The sequence below is a fragment of the Wyeomyia smithii genome, chromosome 2 (genome assembly GCF_029784165.1).
Source record: "Wyeomyia smithii strain HCP4-BCI-WySm-NY-G18 chromosome 2, ASM2978416v1, whole genome shotgun sequence".
NCBI classification, from domain to species: Eukaryota; Metazoa; Arthropoda; class Insecta; order Diptera; family Culicidae; genus Wyeomyia; species Wyeomyia smithii.
The window spans coordinates 26,240,767-26,266,236 of NC_073695.1; the positions used below are offsets into that span (position 1 = coordinate 26,240,767).

Sequence of the window (25,470 nt, forward strand, 5' to 3'; positions counted from 1 at the left end):
ATCCAATGAACAAAAGGCTCAAAGACTTGCTCAGCAGTTTGAGAGTGTTCATAACTCAAATTTGAATTTTGTGAGTCCAATTGAAAATGAAGTCACACGTCAATTTGATTTAATTTCTTCCCAGAATTTTTTACCTACAGAAATAATTGAAACTAACTTGAATGAGATTAAATCAATTATTAAAAATTTCAAAAATATGAAAGCACCTGGTGACGATGGAATCTTTAATATACTAATCAAACATCTCCCTGAGAGCACAAAGGAATTTTTAGTAAAAATTTTCAATTGCTGCTTCAAAATTGCATATTTTCCCAAATTATGGAAAAATGCAAAAATTACTCCCATTTTAAAACCGGATAAGAACCCAGCTGAAGTTTCAAGTTATCGACCAATAAGTTTGCTTTCTTCAATAAGTAAACTGTTTGAGAGAATTATTCTTAACAGAATGATGTCACACATCAACGAAAATTCAATTTTTGCAAATGAACAGTTTGGATTTCGCCATGGGCATTCCACAACTCATCAATTGCTCCGAGTTACTAATATGATACGAGCTAACAAATCTGAAGGTTATTCCACTGGAGCTGCTCCTTTAGATATAGAAAAAGCATTTGACAGTGTTTGGCATAAAGGTTTGATTGCGAAATTGCAAACATTTAATTTTCCAATTTTCCTAATCAAAATTTTAAAAAATTATCTTACTGACCGAACTCTGCAAGTTGTCTATCAGAATTCCAAATCTGATAGATTTCCTGTCAGAGCAGGTGTACCTCAAGGTTCAGTCTTGGGTCCAGTCCTGTACAACATATTCACTTCAGATCTTCCTGATTTGCCTCCAGGATGCACAAAGTCATTGTTCTGCGATGACACAAGCATTTCCGTAAAAGGAAAAAGTCTTCGTGTCATATGCAGTCGATTGCAGAAAAGTTTAGATATTTTTTCTTCCTACTTGCAAAAGTGGAAAATCTCTCCCAATGCTTCTAAATCTCAAATGATAATTTTTCCGCATAAGCCTAAGGCTTCTTTCCTCAAGCCAAACAACAATCACGTTGTCAAGATGAATGGGGTTATTTTAAGTTGGTCCGACAAGGTTAAGTACTTGGGACTAATTCACGATAAAAAACTTATTTTCAAAGAGCACATTGAGAGTATACAAGCCAAGTGCATCAAATATACGAGATGTTTATATCCTCTCATTAACAGGAATTCTAAACTTTGTTTAAAGAACAAACTTTTGATTTACAAACAAATTTTTAGACCAGCAATGCTTTATGCTGTACCGATCTGGTCAAGTTGCTGTTCAACAAGGAAGAAAACGCTTCAAAGGATTCAGAATAAAATTCTGAAAATGATTTTGAAGCGTCCTCCTTGGTTTGGTACACTCGAATTACATAGACTTACTGGTGTTGAACCATTAGAAGCTATGTCAAATAAAATTATTAACAATTTTCGACAAAAATCGTTGCAATCCTCAATTGCTACGATAAGCTCTCTTTATAGCCAATAAGTTAGCAATTAAGTTAGTTGTAAGTTTACTTCCCCTTTTCTGACAAGTAGGTTTAAATCCCTACGAATGATAAGTCCTAATTGCGAAAGCAAACAAATCCTAACAATTAAAATTACAAATTTCTAACAGTGTTGAGAAGTCACCATTTGTGATTGGACACACATACTCATTATTTACTAATATTTATCATAAATACTTAAGCTACTAACAAATCCCCTCTTTAAAAAAAAAAAAAAAAAAAAAAAGAAAATAAGCTAATCATTTTCAAGTATCTGAGAGACTTTAGACTTTCGTTTGGTGCATTCCTGAAAATCTAAAAAATCAATGTTTATTGATCACAATGGAATCCTCGGTTTTCATATCAGCAATTTCATGCAGAAGGTGCTATCCGAAAATTTTTTTTGCTCCGGTCATACTCAAAATCGCTATAGTTATTCTTTATCGATAAATTTAGGACCAGTATTTTTTTTTTTTTGTCCTCAGGGTGTCCCCTACTGTCATATTTTCAACATTTTCAATTTCCTAACATTGGTAAATTTTGAACCGTTCATCTGATTTTGAATATTTTGGCATCAAACTAAGGTTATTAATGTACTTTTCAATGAAAAAAAAATAAACTCTACTTTAAATTAACAATAACTATGCGAACATTATTATACAAACCGTACTTGGCCGTTTTGGAAGATTTAAGAGACTCTATCGTTTGATATTTTTGCATTGCAGTAGCATCTTTCAACGGACGCATGGTGATTATGGATAAAACTTGAACATTTTGCCACGAAAAGTCTTGAAATAAAAAAGCTATATGTGTTTTTCAAAGCTACAATAAAGTTGAGATCTTGATGGTCTACAGGTTCAACCAAAGATTATAACAGTGTCCAGTTTCGTTGCTGGGTTCTAGAGAATTCCGAATAATCTCATCGTATTATGTGACACGCGCAGATGTGTTAAAAGAATTTCTAAGGCTAATGTTTCCAAATTTAAGTAAAATATTTTAGGGAAATATACGATTTTATTTATTTTATAATCGATTTAATTATTTCCGTACGATCGAGGCATTAAAACAAATAATTAAAAACTATCTTTTGAACAAGGCAAATTGATTTCGCTTTATTCCCTTCTCTCTCTTCTCTTGCAGTTTGCAATCAATTTTCGCGCGGTGTGTTCTCCATGCTCGGTGCCGTCTCCCCGGATTCCTTCGACACGCTGCACTCGTACAGCAACACGTTCCAGATGCCGTTCGTCACGCCTTGGTTCCCGGAGAAGGTCCTGACGCCGTCGTCCGGCTTTCTCGACTTCGCCATCAGCATGCGGCCGGACTACTACCAAGCCATCATAGACACGGTGCGCTACTACGGCTGGGATCGGATAATCTACATGTACGACTCGCACGACGGTAAGTCTCCGCTGCTGGGGTTGTAATGTGATAGGTGCTGCGGAAAAGGGTATGGGAAATTCTTCGCTTTGGCGATGCTGACAGTTGGCTTCCTAGCGAGTGAAAATGATTTTATGGCAGATAATGTTATTTTGATGAAATTTGACGAATATCTCGCTTCAAGACAACCGGTATGTTATGTGTGAGGGTGGCGGCGATTGGAATTTTTTTGGCACTTATTGAGATTTACTCATGATTTTTTTCTTCCAGTTAGTGTTATTATTGTACATTTTTGATTACAAATATCTCATCTCAAAGTCAAGGTGTCGGCACTTCGCTACTCTGGGAGTACACTGTTCGGCAATTTAGAGTTGCCCTAACGGGGACCGAAAGCATCTGGAGCCGGATATTTCAGCACAGCTAACGGATGAAAATTGGCGATAAAATATTAAATTAAATTCCCGCCTGAGTAATCCATCACGACGGCAGCCTCGTTCGCCTAGCTTAGCACAGAGGAATGAGATATTCATGATCCCCGCGCCACCGAACCCAACCCATTTGCTGCTGTGTATGTAGCAGTTATGCTCAGCGAAACATGTTTATTCGCTAACTGATGCGAACACACATCAAGTCAGTGATACCTACCGGAGAGCTAATCGATAAAGATGCCTGGTTGGGGAAACCCGCAGTTGAGACTATTTATTATTCTCAATATTTTGCATTGTTTGCAGTGTACTGCGTTCAGGTGGCACTGTTTGCATTTTGCAAACAAATAACCATTGTCACGAATAGAGCCCGGATTGATAGACCTACACAAGCGATTTACAAATTTCAAACCAATTTGCTTGAGAGAATCCTCTCCAAACTAATATGATGAGCTTTGAACTAGTGAGTTACCATTGCTTTTGAAAAATAGACTTTTCTATTGATTATAATTTTGAATACTTTTAGAATTTGAAACATAAATTTTGTTGTACTGGGTTAATATTTACCCAGGCTGAACTCCAGGGAAGCTGTGAGCAATTTCTTCTTCTGTCTTCGATAAAGCTGATTATATCATTCTGACGTATACTTTTCAAACTGCGGACTACAAATCTAAATATATATGTTATATAATCATTTAAAATAATAATTTTGAATAAAATCGCCCTTAATGTTCAAACAATTATAATGTTCCAAAAATCCGGAAATTTGTGTCGGACCTCATTTTGAAATTCAAAATGACGACTGCTAATTCTGGAAAAAAATCCAAAAATGATCATACTTCCTTCAATGTGGGTATTTTAAAATTTGTTTGGTCCCGGTCTGGAGTCCGGTCCAAAGAATATGAACAAAAGTTGCCAGTTTTCTAGGAGCGTTATTTTAGCGAAAAAAATAATCTGATCTGGGTTTCGAGTGGGAGGGTGGTTCATCGAATTCAGTCGCGTATAGAGAAAACCAACTGGAAACAATATGCGCTGGAACTCACATCGAAAACAATGTTTACAAAATTAGATTGATTTAACAACTTGACCTAATCTCAAAAGCAGTATGCGAAGCGATAATCTCCGCCTACAACAACAACTGTCCTACAAAAAATGTCACTTCCACCAGGAATCCCAAGTAACAAAATTGGTTTTATCAAAGTTTTATAGCGCTGTTTTGGTTGTATTAAGCGCTATAAACCTTTGATAAAACCAATATTGTTACTAGGGATGTTCCCTGGTGGAATGACAGACTCGAGCAGCTTCGTAAAACAGCACGAAAACTGTTTAACAAAGCAAAAATCTCGTAGGATTGAACTTCGTAAAGGAGAGCAATAACCGAATACAACATTGAACTAAGGAGATCCAAGCGAAAATCCTGGGTTCACACTTGCGAAAGTATGGAATGCTTCCCAATTGTGGCGAGATTTCATAAGACACTTGCAAAGAACCACTAGAACGGGCTAGGGAACCTTAAAAAGGATGACGACTCGTACACAAAAACGCCTTCTGAAGCTTTAGGCTTAATGATGGAAACTCACTTTCCGGGTTCCACTTCTGGAAGATTCTTCCAACCTTATGAACCCGCAGATGCAGATGGGATTCTACCTGCCATGATTAAAAATTTAGAATCAGCCCTAAGCCCGTCTCTTATGGAGATTTTCAAGGCAAGCCTAATACCATATATGTTCAGCTAAAGAACCAAAAACGAGACAAAATCTCTTTTTTTTTAAGTATCGACATCTAACGGTGGAGAGAACGCATTTTACACGCAAAATTTTATAACACTTATACCATTCATACCTGCTCGTGGTGAAGAATTATTTCGGTCTCTCTCGTCCTTCAAAAAAACTGAGAAACAAAAAGACTGTGCGACCTCTCGCCGCTCTTTCGTCGAGAGAATTCTTTGTTTCTCCGGTACTAGTATAGCGAGAGTGCCTTTTCATCATAATCATACAGTACCACCCGCATACGTGCAACGTTTTTCATGTACAAATTTTTTTTATAGAATTCCATTGTTGCCCGAGTTGAAAACCGAATATCTTAACTAACGACAACCGTTTTTTTACATTGTTCCTAATGTTGCAAACAGTGCTGTGTGTAGCGCGTCTGATATGCATTACTCGCAATGTTAGGTATAATAAACGGTACGAGAAAAAAATTATTGTCGTTAGTCGAGAGATTGGTTTCCAACTCCAGCGAAAATATTTAAGTCATTCAACTAACTGGTTAGAATGGTTTCAGCAGTAGCGTGGTGTACGATCCAAAGAAATTTGTTTGGCAATGTATGAATGGTTGAGACTTGAGCGATTTTTAGTTTAATTTTTTCTTTTCATGTTGATTGTGAATTGCTACCGAATTTCCGCCTAAAAATCTCTTGAATGCGATTCTGTCTAAACTTGTGGTTGATATATTGAAGATCACCTTTATGTTTGGCCATTGAAACGAAAAAAAGAATAGATTTTTGTTGCATGTTCAAACTAGTGGAGCGAACTGTATGAACGATGCTTTGTAAATTCAATGCAGTATGGAACTGCGAAAAACGAATGCGAAAGCTCGGGCCAGGATTTGCAGCAGAGTTTTGTTCGAAGTTGCACACATACCTTCCGCATGAAGATAAGTAAAGGTGGTCTTCATACCAAAATCAGGAAAACGCGACAAGTCACTCCCAAAAGCATTCAGACCCATCAGTTTATCATCATCCTGCTGATGGAGAAGATGATATACGAATACCTTAAATCTGAAAACATGACTAAGTAGCCACTATCTGAGTTCCAGTTTTATTATCAAGCTGAAAAATCAACGATCTCAGCGTTTCACTCGCATGTGTCCAAAGTAGAAGAATCCCTCTCTTTGAAAGAAGTAGCCCTGTGCGCATTTCTCGACGTTGAAGGGGCCTTCGATAATGCTTCATATTTATCTACGACACAAGCCATGAAAAAGAGACACTTCGATAATTGCATAGTCGAATGGATCCATAGCATGCTCACAAACAGACAAATAACTTCAGAGCTGGCTGGATCGTCAACCATCGTGACTGCAACTAAAGGCTGCCAACATGAGGGGGTTCTCTCTCCCTTGCTATGGTCATTTGGGCAGAAGGGTTTGAAGTTGTGGGCTTTGCTGACGACCGTTTTACAGTGGTTCGTGGTAAATTCGATAATGTGATATCAGATAGGATACAGCAGGCCTTGAATCTTACACGTTCTTGGTGTATAAAAGAAGACCTGAGCATTAACCCAGCAAAAACTTCAATTGTTCCCTTCACAAAAAGAAGAAAACTGCACTTGCAGTTTTTGCATCTTAGTGGGGTGGAAATCAAATACAGCGACTCAGTTATGGCTCCCTAGAACCCAAGAAAATCTGGTCTGCACCGCCAGTCAGGGTAACTAGTTTCATAAAACAAGTTATTCTCGATTGGCACCTATCTCGCTATAGCTCGCTGTCTATCACTTCCTCAATAAGTGACGGACAAGGTGAACACCACAATAATTCAAATAAATGGACGCAGTGGTCCAAATAACCCCCCAACAGGAAAAAAATTGTTACTTGTAAGACCTTTCGGTAATAATAATGTCACTGGACATCGATCATTAAACTTCTGCCCTCTGGATTTACCTCTTGATTGTACTATGGACATTCCCAGAATCTAAATTCAGTCCTCAGAGCACATCAGGGACTCCACACAATGGTTCCGGAACAATCAAATTTGAAGCTAAACCTTCTTTTGCTAGACCATCGGGTTTTTCATTTTCTTCAATGCCACAATGGACGGGCTCCCAGTATAGAATGACTTCGTTGCTACTGGCTAAGTGTCTCGAAGAAAGAATGCATTCCCACACTAGCCTCGATTTACTTGTTAAAGCTTCAAGGGCATTTAAAGCTGCTTAGCTGTCATAAAATATGCAGATTTTCGCAAGCCTGTATTTCTTCATTAGAACAATACAGGTTGAATTCTACTACACTAAAGTCGCTTTTTACGCGGGGGATACGTGCCGCGTAAATTCCGGAATCCGCGTAAAAAAACCGCGTAAATTCCAGAACCCGCGTAAAGAAAAACTGCGTTAATTCCGGAATCCGCGTAAAAAAACCATCGTTAATTTTGCATTCCGAGTGAAGGGAAACCGAAATCCGGGCAAAAATAAAATACCGCGTAAATTCCGAAATCCGCGTAGAAAAACCGCGTAGATTCCGGAATCCGCGAAAAAAAAACCGCGTGAAAAAACCGCGTAAAAAGCGACCTTAGTGTATATAGCGACTCGATTATATATTCGATTATATATAATTTTAGAGTCTATTATATATACAAAAAAATTCTTTTGAATTCCAAATTTGAGTTATCTAGAGCTAATTTGTCGTAAAAGAACATCCATAAAATACGTGACGCTTGATGGAAACGGGAAAAATAGTTAATTTTTAAAAATACTAAAATTTCGTTTTTTTTTAATTTAAAATAAATGAAATAAAAATACCTTAAAACTGAAAAACCTAACTAAAACTAGTTCAAAAAATAAAAAAAAAACTAAAAATATTTAAAAAATTGATTTTTTTTATTTTTAAATTAAGAAATTCTGACTTTCAGGATGATGAGTCAAAAATAAAATTCTTCTTAATTATTGGTATAGCTCGACTGATTCCAGGGCCAAACACCTCGGTTCTAGCATTTTCACACATTTTCCCTACATCAGTGTAAAATATCTTGAGTTTGTAACCGCACTACTCTTTGAAAACACCCCTTTAACGATCTGATATTTAGCTGTGCACCTCAAAGATCAGGCGGGATTCCTCGATCTTTTAGCATCGCCATTGTCCATTCAATAATACAGTTATCCAAGCCCCTCGCTTACATTGCGGATCGCATTGAGCTATAGGATGTATTACCGTACCTTACCTTATCAGTCAGCTCCAGGCCGAAGTGTCCATTGCTGTTCGAAGAAATCGTCTCCATTCAACTCGGTCCATGGCTGCAGCTCGCCAGCCATGTCGTCTGCGGAGGCCCCGCAGGTCGTCTTCCACTTGATCGAGCCACCTTGCTCGCTGCGCGCTCGTCGCCTTGTTCCAGTCGGGTTGTTATCAAGAACCATTTTCACCGGGTTGTCGTCCGACATCCTAACGACATGTCCAGCCCACCGTAGACTCTCGATTTTCGCCGTTTGAACGATGAGTGGTTCTCTCAGCAGCTGATGCAACTCGTGGTTCATCCGCCTCCGCCATGATCCATCTTCCATCTGCACTCTACGCCAAAAGAGAAGTTTGCTTAGTACCGGTCACTTGCGATTACTTTCGAATGCAACAATGCAAGTAATGTAACAAACGACTTTATGTAGTTCTACGTCAACTATACGGTCCTCCAACCCTTCTGATATTTGTTTTTCAACATTTATTTTCAAATTACATATCGGATTCACAACTCCAAACAAATAACTATCTCCAAGTTCCCATGCGCCATTTAATTTTCGGTCTAAAACGGGTTTCTTTCATCGGCCCTACAAACTGTAATAATATTTGTTTTTATTATTTTTGAAGTAGAATACTTCTCTCAGGAAGTTCGGCTACTTAGGGATGTGAAATGAAAATCTAAATCCGAAAAAAGTGAGAAATATGTGAAATTTCAAATGCTAATAAATCGGTTGGTTTTCGAAATTGAATTTTATTATTCGAAATTGCAATTTTATTATTCGAACTATTGTACTATTGAAAATTCTTAAGCCTTGTCAAAACACAAAATTCGACCGCTGATTAGTCGTTATACGTTTGCTTTCCCAAGCACGGTCGACAGAGTTATGGACCTGATTTGGGAATGCATAATGCATTATTTGGCCTATATAAGAGCCTTAATCAGATATTTAACAGACATTTCAATAGATATTAAATTGAACAACTGAAATTTGAAGAATACAAATGAATATTTGAAGAGTTAATACTTTCTCGTTTTGCGCTATAATCCAAGTTAATTATCTTCATCTACATGCATACTCTGACTATTATTACGTGTTTGCGTCACTTAGTATTTGGCTACGGTTATGCAGAACGCAAATGACGGCGCTATGCGATTCGGCAAGACGAAATGTGTTGAAATGTATAGCTCTACTTCGCCGTAAAAAGAGCTGTACATTTCACCACGGTAAGGCGAATCGCATCGCGCCGTCATTCACGTTCTGCATAACTGTGGCCGTTGTTCCTTTCCCGGTCAATGATGTCGTATTTAATGCGCATATTACAACTCGGCAGCACTTCAACTGCTCATTTGTGCAAAATTTCAAAAATATTCAATAAACTTCATTCAAAATATCAAACAAAGTGAAATTACAATACTGCCAATGAGCCGTCAACGTTTATTTACTAGAAAAAATGACTGACACGCAAGCAGCCGGGTTATCTTTCTTGTAAAAGTATTCTACTTCAACCTTGCGGTCGTGGCTTTGCATACAACCTTCCTGGTAATTTTTTCTATTTATCACACATAATGCCTTTTTTCATAATTTCTGGTGAAGACTGGTAAAGTTTCTTTTACATAAAATATGTCGAGGACGGAGATGTATGTCGCTTTAACCAAGACTTATATATAAGTAATATACATTCGAGAATTATATAAGCAGCAGGTTCACTGACATCTCCTTTAATAATCGCTTCGAGTAGCTCCCCGTTCACGGCCAGTCCAAAGTGATGATGACTTGATGCGTGAAATGAAGTAGGAAGTGCCCTGCCAGTCGTTGCCATCCAGGGTGAGATAGGTCTCGTCGTCCATCACCACAACCACGTCGCGATTCGCAGGGACCATTTTATATATTTTTATTGTTTGACCGGCTGCATCGACTTTCCTGCCAAGCGCACGAAGCCGTGTAGCCACTTTCCTCTCGGTCTTCCTCTTCAGCATCCTTCTTGTCGCTCAGGGTCGTCGGTCGTCCACAAAGTGTTTCTCTACGCGCCCAATATCTGTTTTCTTTGAACGCGCACACTTCTAAATGGAGTAGCTTCATTGTTATTGCTGTCATGGTTCGACTGATGAATCTGTAAGTTTTTTTTTCCTGACACATGGGGTACTATGAATGATTCTGGATGTGTAGTTTAGTATTCTCGAACAATGTCCTCATAAAAAATTTAAAGCAATCATAGTTTTTTGACCAATGAAGAAAAGCACAGGTAGTAGTTAATGAGATGTTCGATATAGATTTTTTTCATACCAAATATCTTGGAAATGCATAAAACGTCAAGATCTGATGTTTCCTCAAAAAAATCGAAAAAATAAATTTTCCGGGATTTCTGGAACTTTATGAAATATGGAGTTTTCAGGATTTAGTTCTATCAAGCAGAATTTTATAATACGTAGCTTCCTGATTGGTGTCATAAATATCTTATTTTCAACCTTAATTTTGTTATATTTTAATGAATTCAACTCTCGGATAAAGTTTTCCATATAATTGTAAGAGCTCATAGTAAAGTTATTTCCCAACTCTCATATCGAAATGAAATCGAGAATATCAAATAAGTTAACCCCAATAAGCCTTCTTTGCAGGCAACCTTCAATATTTTATCACAAAACAACCGGTTTCAAAGTTCATCCTGCGTCAACCCAGCGGCAACAACATTCATTACGCTAAGCACACTACCCAATTCTCGTCGTTCGTGATACCGGAATCTTGTCCTAATGCCCGGCCCGATATCAGCAGCAGTAATATTTTCAAAGCGTTAACTCAAACTAAGCATCCACCGGACGCCTTCCCGCAAGGCACCAACACATAACCAAATTAGCAACGAATTTACTCGTCCCCTTTCAAAAGCAAACAAACCGTACCACAGTCTGGATCAAATTTATGTTTTTAATTGTGGTAGCGTTGATCCCTCTGCAATGCATAAGGCATGCAATGGTCCGACGTGGTCTGAGTGGTAATCGAGCGCTCCGAATTCGTTAAGCAAAAGTTCGTTTTAATTTCTTCGTCCAATCTAATCGACAGCTGGAATCTACACAACAACAACAACAGCACAACTCGTTTGAAATCAGCTCACCACCCCTCAATGCTGTTGTCATCGCATATTTGCTCCCCTTTTTTGCGTCAAATCGCACGGACGAACGGACGATACCGGAGCAGTATCAGGTCAATCTCGAGAAGGAGGTTTTAAAACCAGTTTAAGATTATATGCGACACTGCAGGCTTTATAGTCGTAAATTGAGCGGTTCGTACGGTGACAACAAGAGCCACTTGGCCTTCCCGCCACTCCGCGGAGTTCTATTATGGCTCGATATGCCGGAAACACTACCCCCTCTTTCCTCCCCCACTCTAGCCCACTGCCAATGCTGTTGCGTTGCAAGGATAAAAGCTGTGAAGCCACTTGGAAGAGCACCACTTTGATTCCCCGCAATAGTTGATGCGATGATGCAGCTTGCGTTCATGCAAGACGATAAGTTTCATGTGCCTGTGTTCGTGTATGGGGTTATGAGAAAAACACTCGAACGCCTCGAGCTACTCCCGATTCCGGAATGCATGTGCTGATGTGTAGTCGGAGTGTGGGTGGGTGTGCGTGTGTATGCTGATAGCGGGTTGTAGATTGGCGCTCGGGACAGTTGAATAGGATGTGGAATGTTGCCTTTTTTATGCCCCCCTTTCTAGACTATAGGATTCATGAATCGTGCTGCAGCCTCTCCATCTTTTTCATGCGCAGCTAGTGAAGCAATGCAAAAACTGACAGTTTTGTTCGCCTTGTGAGTGCGATGTTTTAACCGATGGATGCAAAAACTGAAGCTTCTGCCAAGTCCACAAGCTAACTTAGTACGGAAATATGTTGTACGGCAACATAAGTGTACATATATTCTTAGATTTGTCATTCTATAAGCACTTCATAATATTTCGAAACTAAGCAGAACATTGCCAAAGTGCTTTGAAAGTGGCGTTCAATTACCGGTTCCATTTTGATGTGAATAATGTCCCGGTAAATTAACGATATCTATATGAACCTTGACCTGGAAATTATATATCCGTTTTAAATTTGATGTAAAAGTTATGAAGTCAATTGTGATGAATCTAGAACGATATTGATATCCTTCAACATAGTGATTAACTGTCGGTCTATGCTTTTCTCACATCAATATCTGAAGTATTGAGAGAAAGTTTAGGAAATTATTTTAGTGAAGAAATTTGCATGTGATGCAACAAAATACTAATCTGAAAGATGCGTCACGGTTTTTTTTATGGAAATCGTGGCGCACAACGCCAGCTGAATCGCACCCGAATTAAATTTCAAATCTCAGCATTAGGTTATTTAAACAAAATGGAACCTTAAACTAGACAAAAAAACCGAATCTTACTGTCATCCTCGGTGCTCGTCATCGTCATCTCAGCATCTTTTCAGCAGCATTCTTTCCAACAATAGTGCTTCCAGCGTATTATTGTTGCATGTGTGCACTCCAGTCAAAACAGTGGCAAGGCTAAAGCAACACACATTATGCATGAGACTAACTTCGGTATTGAACAAATTGCATATTTGCATTTGCACAATGAAATGCTGCTCCCGCTACTGCCGCTGTCGAGCGAAAGCCCAGCAAAGCTTATGCATCCCGAGTATAAAGAAAAATCATGATGAAACGAAATGCTTCTAAAGATTTACGAGAATCGGAGAGCATCAACTCCGGAATGTGCGAGTGTCGCAATATGCTGACTATAGGATATACCTACATAGTGACAGGGACCGTCCCTGGTAGCTAACGGATAGGAAGCGATGTATCTTTGTCAGTGTAACTAGAATTATGTGCAACGGCTCTGCTCCATCTTCCTGCCATCTTTACTTACATCGGAAAGGATTGCTGCCGGGGGTAGAGATAGAATATACATTTGCAAACACTAGCAAGCCATATCGTCATCGCTCGCTATCATAATCATCGTTGCCGCAGCATCAGTCAACGGCAGCTTCATCTTGCTGCAAACTGCTGGCGAACGGACGAGCAGCCAGCCAGCAGTACTCAAGTAGCAACACGTGCCTGTCGCCAAAGTGATCATTTGATCATTCCACGCGAGTGCGCACACTGATCGGTGCTTTTAGCAGGTAATAGTGCAGTTGGATGATTGAGCTGGCAGCCAGCCGTAAAGTAGAGCACTATGCTGTTGATGGTAGCAACTTTGCGCTAGGTTATTTTTGAGTTAGTGGACCTCTTATGTTAAAAAAGTGACTTTTGCAAATTTTAATGTTTCTAAAATTAGTGGAATATATAACAATATAGGACGAAAAGTTGTATTGCGATCAGTAATAAGAATTGATAAGAATTTAGAACAATCAATTTCACCCTACCAATAAAGAAAAAAAATCAAATAGGCCAACAAATGAAAAAGATTCATTTTATACCTAGTTGCCACCCTATTTAAATAAGCCGTAGTTCTATGTCAAAAATGAGAAAAAAATCTAACTAAAACATATCCAACAGTGTGTGCTCAGTGTGTTTTCTTGTAAATGACCATGCGCCTGGAGCACTGTTGAGTATTTGAGTCCGTCGAAATAAACTATTTTAATTAAAACAAAAATAACATCAATGAACAGTTTACAGAATAAATGTTAACCTACGTTTATTATTATGAAACAAAAAGGATAAATTACAGATTCTTGATTTACAAAGTACACAGTAAAAAAAAAATTACATTACTTTAAATGCACATAAAGCAGCCATGGAGCATTGGAAACCATGTAATATTACGTGTGGCATTATATTCACATGCAAAGTGAATGAATATATTGTGAATTTGCATGAATATTTATATTCAAAGCTTTAAGTTTATATTAATTACCGTACAAATTTACATGGCTTTAAACGATTCTGTATTGTGAACAGTGTGAAATTTTATATGTATTTCACTTTATGTGCTAGAAATCGTTATGTGCTTTCATTTGTATTAGTTGTAAATTTCATTTTTTGGTACTGTGTAGGCAATATATGTGATTTTTTCGAGGGTGAACATGGGGGAGATTTTTTTTAAGTCTATATCACTTCCTCAGCCTGTGTTTATTATTAGCACCCTCGAAAAAATCACAAACATTGCCTACTTTATAACTTAAAATGTAAGTCATAGGACAAAATTTGTAATTAGTTCATGAAGTACAGATTCTTAATTTGATACGTCGTTCCGATAACATACCATACTCAAACACCTTCGATACAGTGTAAAAATTTACACAGAAAATGTTCCAACTGACAGGTTTTTTTGAACTTGGGTCAAGCCATACTATTTTGTTTTTCTGTTGACGACATTATCAATGGTACACAATTCCAAAGTTTCCTACCGTCATGTCTTTTTCATCTGGTATCATCAGAAACCAGTTGTTTTCAACAATTTCGTTTATTCGAATGTTGAATTTGACCGATTTATTGGCGTAAATAGCAAACACATCAGTACTTTTGTAGCCCGGTAACCCGGTGTTGGTCGAAAGCATTGGCGTCCGCTGTACGAGTTATTAATGATAATAACAGTGGATTATTTAATGTCAAGTACAACCGAGTCTTGAACATGAGAGAGTATTAAAACTAGTATTAAAATTCAGCAAAAAAAATAAAATCACAATTCTGGAACACAACCAAAATTTCGGATATTTTGCGTCAAAATTTTAGTTAGGTTAAATCGAGATTCAATAAAAAATGTGACTAGTCCCTGAAAAAGTTGCTTTGCTTTTAATTTCGCCTCCACATCTATAATGAGCAATAAAATTTCAACTCATCACTTGAGAAACGATGAAAAATGGATTTTTCTCTTAATTCGTATTATAGTGTTTTATTTTGTTGTTATAATAGCTCAAAGGATTAGTGCAGTTTGGATTTTTTGAAGAGCATTATTGGCTCTCTGTGAGACATTTTTTTTACATTTATGAGTAATAAATTTGTAACAAAAAACCAGCCATATAAATTTTACCTGAAATGTCACTGGAATCTAAAAATAATACCTTCCAGTATCGATACCTATTTCGTGCTAATATCGGAATATCAGTGCTTGCTTCTGGTGCCAGTCAATTTCAGGGATTGATGCTTAACCCTTTGGTACCCAGTGCTGCCTTAGACGGCCTTCATCGGAAAATTAATATCACTTTAACAAAACCTCTGTTCATACTTTTTTCTCATAAAATGAACTGACATCACTTTTTCCTATGTTCATATGTGGTTTCATGATCATCTGAATCGCACGATAGCAACCATCGAACTTTAAATTTGCATAAATGACCAAACTGCGATGAATGCACGTGCTTTTTTCGTTTGATTTGAGCGGCAGAAACGATCGGTTGAACGAAAAAAAGTTTTTCTCTTTCTCTCGCGTGACGATTTTTTTCTTTGAACTGACTGCAATTCATCAGACATGTGTTACGGATCAGACACGTGTTACGGTTCACAAAACAAAGCGGCTAGAATTTTTTCAAGCGAAAATAAAATTTGGGCATCAGAGGGTTAATGATATCGCAACGTCTCTAAGCGTCTCACCTGCGATGTTCCTTCCAGTTATATCATTCTCTCAGTTTTGCGAGACACAATGGCGTTCTATTTTGCATCAACACTGTAAGACAAGTGAATGTTATCACTTCACTTCGCGATGTTTATTTTAGAGGTATGTTGAAGGCAGCCCCACCTTTTTTCAAATTATTTTATTCTCTCAGTTTCACGAACTGCAAAAACATTTTATTCTGTATATAATAAGCATGCATGGAAAATGAATTTTATCTAGTGTTGGCAATCAATGAACTCGGGCAGATGGAGCTCTCCGTTATGCAACAAAATAAAAAGTGTTATATAGTTCACTGTTGTGTCTTGAAAATAGGACAATCATGTTCTTCTCGTATCGGATGCAAGCAGATAGAAGAAATTCATTGCACTATTTTTTTTTTTACTTCTGCAATACTTTTCAATGAAAATCCAAACAATTTGTTAAAAGTCATCCCATGACAACTTTTCTCTAGCTAGTATTTTGGTATATCGATTTGTAAAATAAAATGGTTCAAGAACATTAGCCCTGTTTGAATGTTAGTCTAAACAATTGTTCGAAAAAAAAACTTAAAGTTGCTCAAACGCGTTTCGGTCAGGGTTTCGAACTGAGCATCTCAACTACTCGTAAGTAGTAGATATAGTAAGTCATTATTCACAGCGTGTGAAATAAAGACACTCTCACACTTTAAAAAATTAACTCCCAAAAGGCGTATGTGAGGTTGATCGAGGATCAACGAGTGTGTTTAGAACGAGATACAATAGTAGAGGGTGATTCGAGATTTTTTTTAGGGGATTGCGAGTTTGAGCCCGCCTGGAGAAGGGAATTTTTTCTGAGTCCTAAGTCGCAATTTCTGTTCTTGTTCATTAAATAAACTAAAACTACACACATTACCCGCTTTACCCAACTTAAAAAATCGCTTGGTTTAGTAAACTCTATACACTCAAAACGTTTCAATAAAATTCTGACAGGGTGCTGCCGGTGCCGCAGGCCCGTAGCTACCGGGGGGGCTAGGGGGGGCTTAGCTCCCCCACGGGTTTGCATTGCCTCACCACGGAATTCCTCATGTATGTGATTGACATTAGGTGAGAAAATCCAAAAGAAAAATCTGAAATATAAGCAAAAAGCATTGTTGAATAGTCTCCAGTATTTTTTCAATGTTAACGATATCAGTAAATTTTTTGGTCGAGCTCATATACCAAAGAGGATAAATTATTCAATCTTTTGGTGTGCCAGCCCAATTCGTGTCAAAGTTGAAACTGACGATCCGCATACTTCCCTTTCGGATGTCCGGTCCAGCGTCTGACGGGAAAATGTCAGTTATTTAAAGTGTCATTTTTAAGAAAGAACCAATCACAATTTTATATGTTTGATTACATTAGAACAATGCAAAACAAGTTTGGTTGTAAAATTGGACCAGTTTTCCAGAAGTTGCTAGCTCGCATTTCTTGATTTCTTAGATTGAGCATATTGTGTATAAATGTGTATAAATCTTAATTGCTTCTTGTGATTCATGTTCATGTTCAGTTCAATATATTTTGGCTGGAGTTTTTCACATCTCAGAAGCATAACCCAGTCCGTTACCTGGCCCGGACAACTCTGTTTCGTTTCGGTCCGAAATAATGTCGGACTATAAAAATTGTAGTATGAACCCGGAAAACCGGATTTTCGGAAAAACGAGAATTCTTCCGGGACACCAACGAGCTTCTGAATCTTTTGGTGCTAAAACTATCGAAATAGGAGGAAAACTGCAAAAGTTATAAGAATTTTAATTTGTGAGTACCCGGGTCCTCTGTTGGACGCGTAAAGGTACTTTTTTCGGTCGAGCACATAACGGCTTTAAACTGCTAACTCTACAAAAAATAACGTTTTCTTAAATAAAAATTCTCTGCCCCCCACGCAAAACGGAGTAGCTACGGCTCTGCCTGTGCCACAGACGAGTTGCCGCAAAATCGGTCTAATGGGTCGGCGATATTTTATTTATTTATTTTTCTTTTCTTTGATCCTATTGTTGTTTTTACAACTCAGAACAAAGCGTTGAGCAAAAACAAAAAAAAAATTTGTTTGCCCATGGCAATTGTTAATGAGAACTATATATAGAATTATAGGATCTTTCTGGCACGAATTTTGATTATTGGATGATCTATTATACAGGTTTAATTTTTGATCAAGTCGAAACAATTCGGATTGGCAATGTTCCGAATAAATGAACTTTGAAAAGACATGTTCGCGAACAGATAATTTTCTATCAAAAACAGAAAGAATTGCTCATACAAGTATCACAGTAAGGTATTCCGAAAGTATAACCTTTTTTGTTTTCTCAGAACACTTTTTCTGTTGGTGTGTGTTTTCGATAGCTACCCGTTCTATATTACTACGTCACTACACTACATGATTACATTGAGAGCGTATTGGCAACAAAGCATTACAAAAAGGAAACGAAAATTGTACTTCGTGTGTCGATTCGGCATTATTTGGAGGATGTCTAGAAGAAAGAAGCAGCTGTTTTTTGTACAGACATCTGTGTCAGCCGTACACAAACAGCGCATTTCGGTAACAACCTAAATTAACCGGCGATATTGTTTTCCTTTGTTTTTGCCTATGACGAAAGTCGTGTAACGGCTGTTATAGAAGGCTGTAGGAAAAATAAGCCTTAGGAGTAGCTAAGGAGGCTGTAGGAAGAATAAGCCTAAGCAGACTGTAGTTCGGCACCTTACCAGCAGCTTTCGTACAAACTCGGCAATAGAGCGGCTGTGTACTGAGGGATGTGTGTATCGAATAGCGAATGTTATATACAACCATACATGCCACCGTCGACATGGGAATAAGGTGAACGGTAAAGATTAAAAACTAATCGAGTATGGGGAAAGTGTGTCCCCGTTCTGTGGTTAGCGATGACGGTCGGCCTTAGCCCACACGGTTGTGATATCGGGCTCGATTCCCGATCAAATCGAGGATCTTTTCGAGCTGGAAATTTTCTCGACTCAGCACTGGGGCACGGTGTATCGTTGTACTTATCCTACAACATGCAGAATGTGCCGAAAACAATATCGATAACGAATTCTCTCAACTAATCTAGTTGATCGAGACCGCTTTTAGCCCCCCATATTGTATTGTATGGGAAACTAAACGACGTTGCAGACGCAAAACATGTTTTCTGTCGGATGTCTTTATTTTGCCAATACCGCTACTGCTATAGTGGAACACTCTCGAATGTCATCAAAAAACTGTCATCACTTGGTACATTTTCCGCCCTTCACCATAAAGTATAATAAAGTACCGTAAATCGGGGTAAGATTGTATCAGCGGGGGTGAGATTGTGCCATACAAACCCATTGTTTGTCAGCCATCTCATAGCGATCACAACACCAAACGTTCTTGAATAAGTTTCCTCGAATACTCAACCAAGAAATATCAGTATTCTGACACGGAAGAGAACCTAACAAGTCACGTGTTGAGATTATTTTCCGAATAGGTTTTTTTTTTATTCTCGCTTATTTTCCGTCGGTCTAGTTCCGCCACTGTTGTGGCCAATCACCGACGCCCAGGGAGGCGACTCCACACCCAGGACCCTAACTCACGACCCGTTTATTAACGGACCGGCGCCAACGGCTTTACTTCCTCATGCGATGGAAGGCGTGATCCCAGAGTATTACAACATCCAGTTTGAATATTGCAACACCCCTCAAAAAGTTTAGCATTACCTGGAATAGGTAGATATCTCATGTTCCCGACGTCCCGTAAAGTTGCGATCTTCAGCAAACTTGTTCAAAAGATCTAGTGCTTTTCGATGGTGGACAATTATGCATGAAATTTAACCGCTATGTGACACTAGTGGACACTGTGGACTGGTTCTGAGCACTGAGGAAGACTGTACGTCACAGTCGAAATATATATTTGCGGACTGAATTTCAATATTTATTTCCAAAAAATTTAGTAGAGTATAACGGAAACCGATAACTATTTCTTTGATTGATCTCAATCACTCTGCTAAGACGCTCGTTAAAGATTTTCTAGATTTGACTAGTGTATTCACAAATCTTTGTATTTTGACCTTAACTTTTCTCACGATTCCGACCACCTAGAAAGCTGCGGCCTTCAGTAAAGTTGTTCGGAATGTAAAGGGCTTCGAGTTTGGGGGACAATTCATGGAAAAATTCTGCTGCTACGCAGTTGCTACCGCTAGCACACACTGGAGTATTCTCCATTCAAGCTATTTCTCGTTCTTTTTCGCTTTCATTCTTGCTCGCATTAGCTCCCGAGACCATATGCACACTCCCGTCTACTCTCCTACTCGTGTTTACTCTCCTACTCCCGAGAACAACCATACGAAGACAATTGTTTCAAGACGCTTGGCGATGGTTGCATGAGGAAAAAAGTGATAGGGTATCGGTCTACTTCGGCAGCGGTTTGTTTCGACTGGTTTTGCATTAGACTGCTGTAAAAAGGTTACCAAGGCAGTTCAATACCCTACACGTTTTAGCATGCGATACTTTACGTATTCTTCGTCCCACTGTCGGCTGTCGGTGCATGAAGCAAAGCCGGGTAGATGAAGAAAATATTTTCTTCGAGCACTTCTCTTAGTCGAGCAATTTTGGTCGAGTATTCCTACTCGCAAGCAGAGCATTCTTCCTCGCAAGTCGCGTATTTCTACTCACAAGTAGAAAAAACCTCCGGATTATTATTCTTAAAACTTTGTAGATTTCAGCCAGTGCCAGAATATCCAACCGTCACGGATGTTGTTAAACGGTGGATGATGCCGCTATCCATGTGGCCACAAAATCTATGTGTCACTTCGTATCCATGCAGTCCCATGTACTATGTTATATCCTGCTGAAATGGAATTTTTTTTTTCAAAATATACATAAAATATTGTAATTCGTTTAATAAAAAAATTGAGAACAAAAAAATTTAGACTGAACTGTAAAGTTTCTTCTGAGAAAATTTAATCGCTATTAGTTGGATTTTAAAAATAAATTTAGTTTATAAAACTCAAAACTAAACGCTGACTTTTAACCAAAAACCTATGAGCTTCTGAAAAAGTTTCCTGAAGACCGCCGCTTTCTAAGTGGTTGGATTCACTAGATAAATTTAGTTCAAAATACTCAAAACTTCATACACATTAGCTCCACGGAACGGAACAACTTTGCTGAGATCGACAACTTGTAACCTGATTGGATTTACGAGATAAATTGTGTTCAAAATACTCAGAACTACATGCACAAGAGAGTCGCACTACGATCGAATTTCGAATTAAAAATTGCAAATTGAAAATATGCACCAATGAAATGCCCTTGAGTCCCAGAACAATTTTGCTGAAGATAGATAAATTAAACTCAAAATCTACACACAAACTAGCGTCAAGTTGCGGCTAAATTCAGAACCATGCTGGTAGCCGACCAAAAACACATGACCTGCTGAACAACTTTGCTGAAGACCACAACTCTGTAGGTTGTCAGAATCACGAGATATAGTTACGTAAAGCTGCGGATTTGAACTTTTTGGGGTGCTGCTATATTCAAACCGGGTAAAGCCGATTTCAAACTTATGGCGGATGGTGTAAGTTGTTTTAGGCATCAGTGTTTTTCAATCATTGTTTTCAATTTCGTAGCTGTCAGTCAACCAAATTCCACCAATTCAACGTGGAGCGTCTCTCTCGATATCCATCGATCAAAGGTTCCGCCAACGATCTCAATCTCAATAGCAGTATACGGGGGAGCAGTTTGTACACAGAGCTTAGCCACGTGCTATCTCTATAAATTCTACAATCGAGTCGATGAGGCCTACCAACTAATCGTTTTTCATTTGTTCATTTGGCAGTCGCTCGCCTTTCACGGTTAACAGTTTAACCGTGAAGTCGTGCTTCCCACCAACTTCACCGTTTTTCAGTTTTCGAATCGCCTTTTTAACCTCCATTTGGGTAGTGGTTTCACAGTTCGTCTTATACTGGTCCTATTTCGCTTTCCACCATTTAGCAGGACCTGGAGGTGGCGACAAATGTTGGTTTATCAGTGAGCGTGTATTTATGGAACCATTTTAAAATTCGACATGGTGACATCCAGTTTCTGTAAAACAGCCTAAAATGGCCAAAGAACATCTAATTCAGGTATTTCGGAATCAGGTTGAAGCCCAGAGGACAAAAATTAACTCCAAATGCTATTTTGAAATCCATGATGACAATATCCGGTGTCCGGGAAACAGCTTAAAAAGTTCAAATATTTTTCAATATTCCTGTAACCGGAATGAAGCCATTTTCAAATCCAAAATGACTTGAAGTGATTCTTAATTTTGCAACCTTATTTATACAGTGCAATGCCGGAAACGGTAACTAGTTCTGCCATAAGACTACGTCTTTGTTTTCTATACTAGATTAAACTTTGTTAAATTGAAAATGAAACTGGCAAATGTTGCGTCAGATTTCAAACGATTATAGCAAGCGAACGACTTAATGCATCTTAGTCATTTATATGTCGGTGGATAGATAAAATGTGTAACAATTTTTAAATATAATACTCAACATTGTTGCTTTACTGCTTAGTGGTGAAAAAAGGTGAAAAGTTCCAAAGTCAAGCTTTCCCATACATTTCTCTCGTTATTGGCTTGCTTCCCGAGCACGGATAACAATAACATGGACGAAATAAATTTCACTGCCTACATATTTTGACTCAAAGAAGTTTTTTGGTTTGTTTCTCTTTCTCCAAGCTGTGTGGCCACGCACTAATGGCAAAAATCTACGCTGAACTCGATACAAAAGACTGCGTGTAGAAACTTCAGCTTCAGTCTAGTTTGTCACACAACAGCGAGTGGAGTATAGCTGTTAGAGGTACGCGACATTGAGAAACGAGAGCTGCATACGAGTCAACTCCCAGGCACCGCGGAGCATGTTACCTTTATTTTGCATACGGCAGCAACAGTTACCATCGTACGCTGCAGGATATTTTGCCGGCACAGCTACTCTGCCAACAAAATATTTAATACTACCGGTGGTGGCGCGATCATCAGCGCTCTATGGCACACATTTCGAGCTGAAGATTATGAAATCAGTTCTTTTTAGAACTATAAATGTTTGAAGATAAGAATTTTCGCAACTACTACTAGTGTAAAATTGCCGTGTATTCATGCATCGTTAGTTTTACGATAACGACCATCAAATATAAACGGTAGTGTTGCCTATGAATAGTTTATCGCAGCATATAATATATACATTTAGTCCTACGTCACCATTTCATACAACCCCTAGGGCTGTATACCTTGTAGTATTTCTTCCATACACAACATCACTGGCAAAATCACTGACATAAGTTTATTGATCAATTACGACTGAACAACGGTGGTCTGCAGATAACAATGTAGGCCGTATATTTACTCGCTTGTAGTCGGAAAGTTGCATTGAACAAGTACGCAGTAACTTCTGTAAAATAATGCTCACACGTAACTTTGCATAGAACACTTTGTATGAATAACTTCTGCTTGGACATAATTCTGAAGTTTACTATACTGATGAGTGGTTATGCCGATGCTGGTGTCTATTGTCGAGCGGTAGAGTTGGAGAAATTCTTCACGCTTATTCACGGTTCAAATCTTTGCGATTATACGTGAAACTTATTTTAAAAACTATAAGAAGATAATGGGAAACAATCTTACAGCCATTCCAAAATCTGTTCCGTTTGTTTCCAAACCAGATTTGGTTAATATATTCTCTACTCTAGAGCTGATGATCAAGCGTTTTCGATCATACATAAGAGATTGGTGCCCTAATTCATTTCCGAGCAAAGACCCAATCGTCAATTTTATTTTTAAAGAAAAAGTTGTGTTGAAAATATGTACAAATATACAAATACTGCTTTTAAGGTTTATTAATTTATAGTATAAATTAATAGTTAACATTGCTAATGGTAAAGTTGAACTGGTCTCAACAAAGGAAATTCCCCGCCCATGGGCGTTAGGATCCTTGAAAGCTTGGAGTGGATTCACCGCACAAACTGAAATCCCTTTATTAAAAATTCTTCTTCCGTTATCGCAAGTAATAATGCCGCCCTCCAGTGACACAGCCCAACCTCACCCGAAAGCCGCAACAAAACGCCCTTCACTCAAAGGCGATCGCCAGCTCGGAAATGAGCTTTGCCATTTTAAATGCCCAGCAGCAACAGCAGCAGCACTAATAGCACAAACACAACAGCGAAAGCGAAATTGCATAACGAGATGCAATAAGAATCCATTTATGCCGCCCAAGCTTTGCCGGTTACTTGGTCCGCATACAAAAATTATCACGTTTTTACACACCATCCGCCGAGCTGCGGCAGTAACCACACTCAGCCTTGCCCGTGCACACTGACTTAAATTTAATGTGCACGACCTTCCACGAAATCACAGGAGGGTTGTGTGCAAAGCCACGACCGCAAGGATGAAGTAGAATACTTTTACAAGAAAATGTGGCTGCTTGCGTGTCAGTCATTTTTTAATTTGTTGTTCAATTCAATATCGGATAAGATACCGATCACATCTTGGCGTTATCACTGACAGTGCGAATAAAGTATTCTTTGTGATAAAATAAACAGTGAAAAGCTGATTTAACACTCAAAACTAGACGGCTCATGTGTTGTCAAAATGAGTCAACTTTTCATTGAATGCATTTAGGGTTTTTAATCCTGGTTCGAACCATGCCAAAATTGATCCTGGTTCGAACTATTACGAAAAATCCCGAATAATCTTATTAAATTCAGTTATTTAAGATAAGAACGATTGCATAATATGCTTTCGATATCTGTCTTAACATATGATTTTTTTACATATTGAAAATTACAGCCTTAAGTTAATTTATTTACAATTAAAACAGCGTTGATTTTGGCTTTGGTTGTTCATATACGACCTGGTTCGTCGTCATTATTATATAGTATCCAAAGCAATTATATTCGAGCAAAAACAGTTTTGAAACATTTAGACATGAATATTATTCCATTCCTGTAACATTTTTTCAATTGAAAGGTTAGTAAAAATAAATTTTAAATAAAATTATGACAGTATATTTTTGATCCTGCTTCGAACTACCGATGATCGTGGTTCGAACTAGCAAGCTTCCTTATATCACCGCTAGAGTCGCTGCGCATTTTTTATATTTCAGTCAAAGCAGTCCAAATATTTAAAAACTTTTTGGTAAATTAGTATGCTATTAGGGGTTATCCATATCCGTTCAGTATTTGTTTGAGTCTTTGAAAGAATATTGCATATTTGGAGGAGTAAAAAAACTTTTGCTCGATTCAATCAGTAGTTCGAACCAGGATCATATAAATGGGTCAAACCACAATCAGCATGGTTCGAACCTGGATCATTATTTCTCTGTCATTAAATATCGAAAAGTAAATCATTCAGGCATTGAAATACAGTTTTGAGTACTACAATATATTCGTTATAAGTGTGTTTTCATATTAGAACTCAATCTTGATACATAACTGCCATCATTTATTAGAAACGCTGAGATCAACCCAAGTGTATCATGAAAAACGCTGGAACTAGTTCGAACCAGGATCAAACACCCTACTAGTGCCCGCTGTCGCACAGAGACTGCATTTCACTAAAGTGCCTCACTGCATCAGCTGCTATCGATGCTGAGATCCGCTGCAACTAGTGCACTATCCATTGCCGTGTCACAGCTGTGGCCGCTATCCGCCTGGTATCTAC

At 38.3% G+C, this 25,470-nt stretch overlaps 1 protein-coding gene across 2 annotated transcripts in view; it reads left to right on the forward strand.

The window, feature by feature from the left end:
* The window catches only part of LOC129721330 (glutamate receptor 1), a 357,842-nt gene that overhangs the window by 222,157 nt on the left and 110,215 nt on the right, over window positions 1-25,470 (forward strand). For both annotated transcript variants that reach the window (XM_055673775.1, XM_055673776.1), the window contains exon 3: window positions 2,646-2,903. In XM_055673775.1, coding sequence (XP_055529750.1) covers window positions 2,646-2,903 — 258 coding nt within the window. The remainder of the gene's footprint in view (window positions 1-2,645; window positions 2,904-25,470) is intronic.